Source organism: Phaseolus vulgaris, chromosome 7 (genome assembly GCF_051622355.1).
Source record: "Phaseolus vulgaris cultivar YP4 chromosome 7, ASM5162235v1, whole genome shotgun sequence".
Classification (NCBI taxonomy): Eukaryota; Viridiplantae; Streptophyta; class Magnoliopsida; order Fabales; family Fabaceae; genus Phaseolus; species Phaseolus vulgaris.
This window is the reverse complement of record NC_143504.1, coordinates 40,509,769-40,514,567: the sequence shown is the minus strand read 5'-3', so window position 1 is coordinate 40,514,567 and position 4,799 is coordinate 40,509,769. Positions and strand designations below refer to the sequence as shown.

The 4,799-nt window shown below is 34.7% G+C and overlaps 1 protein-coding gene across 1 annotated transcript; it reads left to right on the top strand.

Moving 5' to 3' along the window:
* The first annotated feature begins 2,339 nt into the window (after window positions 1-2,339).
* Window positions 2,340-2,891, top strand: LOC137817401 (uncharacterized). The gene has a single exon (XM_068620693.2). It carries the CDS (start codon window positions 2,340-2,342, stop codon window positions 2,889-2,891), a length of 552 nt encoding a protein of 183 aa, XP_068476794.2.
* Window positions 2,892-4,799: the final 1,908 nt, after the last annotated feature.

The window sequence follows — 4,799 nt, the reverse complement described above, 5'->3', positions numbered from 1 at the left end:
TGTTGAGATGACTTCTTAGAGTGTAAATGGTTATTAGCATCCTTGGTCACCTCCTTGTTGGCTTGGTTTGCATCATGCCCCCCAGGTTTGAGAGAACTCGACCTCGAATTTAGAACTCCTGCAGATAACATAGTTAGTTTGTTTACATATAAGATAGTGCAAGGTGTGGGATGTGAAACAAACTTATGTTCTTTGAGCTTGGGGAGTTCAAAAGAAAGTCCTCTATGGACAGACCATGGTTGGAAAGAATGTTTGGGTATGACAAATCATTTGGAAGAAAATCCTCTTAGAAGGTGGAAACCTTTAGGAGGTGTTTGAAAATCATTCCTAACATTCTTTAACAAAGATGGTGTGTAGGTAGAAACCTTTGGTAATGAAAAAGATAAGGAAGAAGGACACATTGGAGGTGTAATTTGTAGCATGGCTCGAGTCAACATGATTGATTTAGTGGTGGATATGTTGTAACTGACTTTATCTTTTCTTTCTTTCTCTTTTTGTTTTCATTTTTAGTTGGTCCTCATGAACCTCTGTGGGAGAGAGAGGTTTTAAGATAACCTTGTGCCCTTGGAAGATAAAAGTCATTTTGTTGGTTAGGCCATCATGTAGAACTTTTCTATCATATTGCCATGGCCTTCCCAAAAGAATATGTGTTGCTTCCATTGGCACAACATCACATAAAACCTTATCTTTATACTTTCCTATAGCAAAAGTTATGAGGACTTGTTTATTAACCATGATTTCTCCTTCGGTACTAATCCATTGTAGTTTATAGGGCTTTGTATGAGAGATAGTGGGTAAGCCAATCTTTTCCACTACTCTTGTACTTGTTGTTGAAGATGGATAAAGCTTCTTCTCTGCTAAGTCTTAGTGTGTGTTTGATGTAGAAAATAGATAGTTTGCTTTGAAGGTTGTAATATGTAATTATGTGATCTTGTATATAGGTTAGAGTAAGTTTAAGGTTGCCTTTTGCTTCATGACCTATCCTATATGCCTAATCAAGGTGGTAAGATCAAGCACAAGAAGTGATTCAATGTTTTCCAAAAATCTCCTTAAAGTTTTCTAAAAAAATCAGGTTACTACACAAAAATAAATCTGTTTATCTGTAAAACAATAAATTTATTTTTGAACTGCTGAAATGTTTTTAAAAATTTTGTTAGCGCACCAAAGTTTGTTTCAGCAGTTATTTCAGTTAAGATGAGGTGGCAATCCTTAAAAAAAAACAATCTGTTTGTTTTGGATTTAACTTGTTCTTTTTATAACAGCCTTTTAACTATATTTTGGAAAAGTTGTTAGAAACTGATTTCTATATAAAGAAAGGCTTTTCTCACATGAAAGGGTGTTGTGCAATCACGGTTTAAACATGGATCTAACGTTTTCTGTGTGAGAAGAAGGATTTGAATGAGTGTTTGAAAGGTTTTTCAAAAAGATCTTCAAGAGTGCTTGTTCTTAGTGTGCCTTGATCTTGGTGAATGTGTTGGTGCTGTTGTGCTGCAATTTGGGCTACTGGTTTTTAGGTCTTGCATCTTCTTTCAGGTGTTATCCTTCGTTAATTCTTCTTGTATAAAGGTGTTTGAGTTTGTCACTTCTTGATAGGGTTTCTTGAAGTGCAAGTAGTGCTGAAATAGGGTTTTTCAGCTTTGGTTGCCTTGTTCTTGTAAGTTTCAAGAACTGCAAGGTATTGTATTTGATTGGAACTGTTTTTAGTGAATTGCTCCTTGGAGTGAGGTGAAACTGGATGTAGCTCGTTATGAGTGAACCGGTATAGATTGTGCTTGCATCATTCTTCTCATCCCTACACTCTTTTCTGATTAATTGGATAATCTGTCAGGAAATAAATCTGTTCATTTAAAATTGAATCTGTTATTTTTGGGCTTGCTCATAGTTTTCTTCTTTGTTCTGGAAAAATCTTTTAATCACAAATAAAGCTTTTTGAATCTGAGTGTTGACTGGTTTAAGGACAAACAGTTTCTTTACAATATCTTTTTTAAATATCAACTTTCTTTAAAAGAATTGTATCAAAAGAACTTGTGCTTGATCTATTGGTGTAAATCTTGTTCTTGTAGCTGCTGTGAAAATAACTCATATGTTCTAGAGATTTCTCTGTTTGATCTCAATACTAATATAAACAAGTTCTGGTTTTGTTAAAGTGTATTGAAAAATAAATCTGTTCTTTTCAAAATCAATATGTTTTTTTTTCTTCTGAAATACTATAAATCAATTTGTGTTTGCGAAAATTTTATAACTTCAATTCACCCCTCCCCTCTTGAACTTAGACACTAATACACCCAACAATTGGTATCAAGAGCTAAAGACTTGTATTTTACTCAAGTTTATGCATTATGTCTGAGTTTAAAATGCCTTTTGATGAAGGTGGGTCTATTAATAGACCTCCTATGTTTAGTGGTGTGAATTATGCATTATGGAAAATTAGAATGAAAATCTTAATGGAATCTATTGACATGAGAATTCGGGATGCAGTGGTCAATGGACCTTTTGTACTTATGCAGGTTGTCAAAGAAGAAACAGTGAATAAGCCTTGGTCTGATTGGAGTGAAAGTGAAAGGAAGAAGGTTCAATATGACTCCCTAGCTAAGAACATCATCACCTCTGCATTGAATATGAATGAATTCTTTAGAGTATCTCAATGCAAATCTGCTAAGAAGATGTGGGAGGTACTAGAAGTAACCCATGAGGGCACGAATGATGTGAAACGAGCAAGGAAGCACTCACTCATTCAAGAATATGAACTTTTCAGGATGCAATCAGAAGAAAACATTGCAGATGTGCATAAACGGTTTACACATATTGTAAATCATCTCACTAGACTTGGTAAGGTCTTTGACAAGGAAGAGCTCAATATAAAGGTCCTGAAATGCCTTGACAGAAGCTGACAACCTAAGGTAACATCAATCTCTGAATCCAGAGATTTATCCAAGATGTCCACTGCTGCATTGTTTGGAAAATTGATGGAGCATGAGCTAGAAATCAAAAGGTTGAAAGAACAAGAAACAGTGGAGAAAAGAGCCAAAGGAATTGCTTTGAAGACTACCATAGAATATGATACAAGTGAGGAAGTGGAGAATCTTGAACATGATGAGACCTTGAGTCTGCTCACTAAAAAATTCAGTAGATTTCTAAAAAGGAAGAACCGAGACAGAACTCAACAAAGAAAAAGGTACTCTAAATCCAATGATTCAAATTCTTCTAGTTATACCTGCTTTGGCTGTGGTAAACCAGGTCACATAAAGATTGATTGTCCAAACAATCAAAATAAAGAAAAACCAGCCAACAAGAAGAGTGAAAGAGGTAGAGGAAAAAAATCATATATCTCTTGGGAAGAAAATGAAGTCTCCTTAACAAGTGACTCCTTAACTGGAAGTGAATAAGCAAATCTGTGCTTCATGGTGAATGATGAAGGATCAATCTCTGATTCGGTGAGTGATTTTTTCATTGATTCTGAAAGTTATGATCAAGTGTTAATTATTTTTAAGGAAACACATGATGAAGTAAACATATTGGCTCTCATATGTAACAAAATGAACAAAGCAAACAAAGTTCTTGAACCTAAGGTTAAGTCACTTGAGGAAGAATTACACAAAGGCAAAACTGATCTTGTTAGTCTTGAATTGACATGTTTGCAAAAACCTGTGAAAACTGTAAGAAGTTGGAAAAACAAGTTGAATATTTGCTGAAAACCTTATCAAATTTCACCAAAGAAAGAGAAAATCTTGAAACACTGTTGGGATCAAAAAATGATGTTTTTAATAAAAATAGGCTAGGATATAATCCTGGAAGAAAGAACAACGTTAAAAAGCTGTCCAGTTTTTTTGTTCCTTCTAAAATAGGTTATTCTTCTTTTAGCAGTTAAAAAATAATGCATTATGTATCTTGCTTTTACTGTATGAAATCTGGACATATCTCTAGAACATGTAAATCTAGAAAGTACCTTATTCCTAAAGGAGTGGCCAAATGACTTCCTAAGGAAAGGTATTAATCCTGCTGGACCCTAGACTAAAAAGGGGTACCATATGTGTCAATTCTGTTTTGCAGAAAAATAGCAGGAAAAACCAGTGGTACTTGGATAGTGGATGCTCAAAGCATATGACTGGTGATTTGGCTCAGTTCACAAGTCTGAAACATAAAGCTAAATGGCATGTCACATATGAAGATAATAACAGAGGAAGGATTCTTTGAAGAGAGAATGTTGGAACTAGAAATTCAACCACAATTGAGAGTGTCTTATATGTGGAAGGACTAAAGCATAGTCTTCTAAGTATTAACCAACTATGTGACAAGGGCTACCAGGTTAATTTTGAAGCCAACACCTGTACAATTTTAGATGAAACTTCTGGTAAGGTGTTGTTCACAGGTAAAAAGGTAAATAACATCTATCTCTTAGATATCATGAATAATTGCTCTGAAAATGAATGCCTCTTATCAAAGAGTGATGAGTCTTGGCTGTGGTACAAGAGGTTAGCTCATATCCATACTGTTGGGTCTATTAATGTCTAAGTTCAAGAGGGGAGGGCTGAATGGAACAAATCAAATTTTCGCAACCACAAACTGTTTTCAGTATATCAGGGGTAAAAGAACAAATTGGTTTTAGAATGAACAGATTGATTTTTACAAAACAGTCTAACACAAACAGAACTGCACCAGATTGGGATTAAGATCGGATAGTGAAAAATAGCTAAATCAGATTGGTTCACTTTTAACAGTATTGAAGAACACACACTATGCCAAAAGAACAATCCAATTTATTCAACACAAGGCTTTATAGACAATGAATCTTTTACATG

Excerpts from the sequence above, each read along its gene's own strand:
- LOC137817401 (XM_068620693.2), top strand. The coding sequence starts at position 2,340 with ATGTCTGAGTTTAAAATGCCTTTTGATGAAGGTGGGTCTATTAATAGA.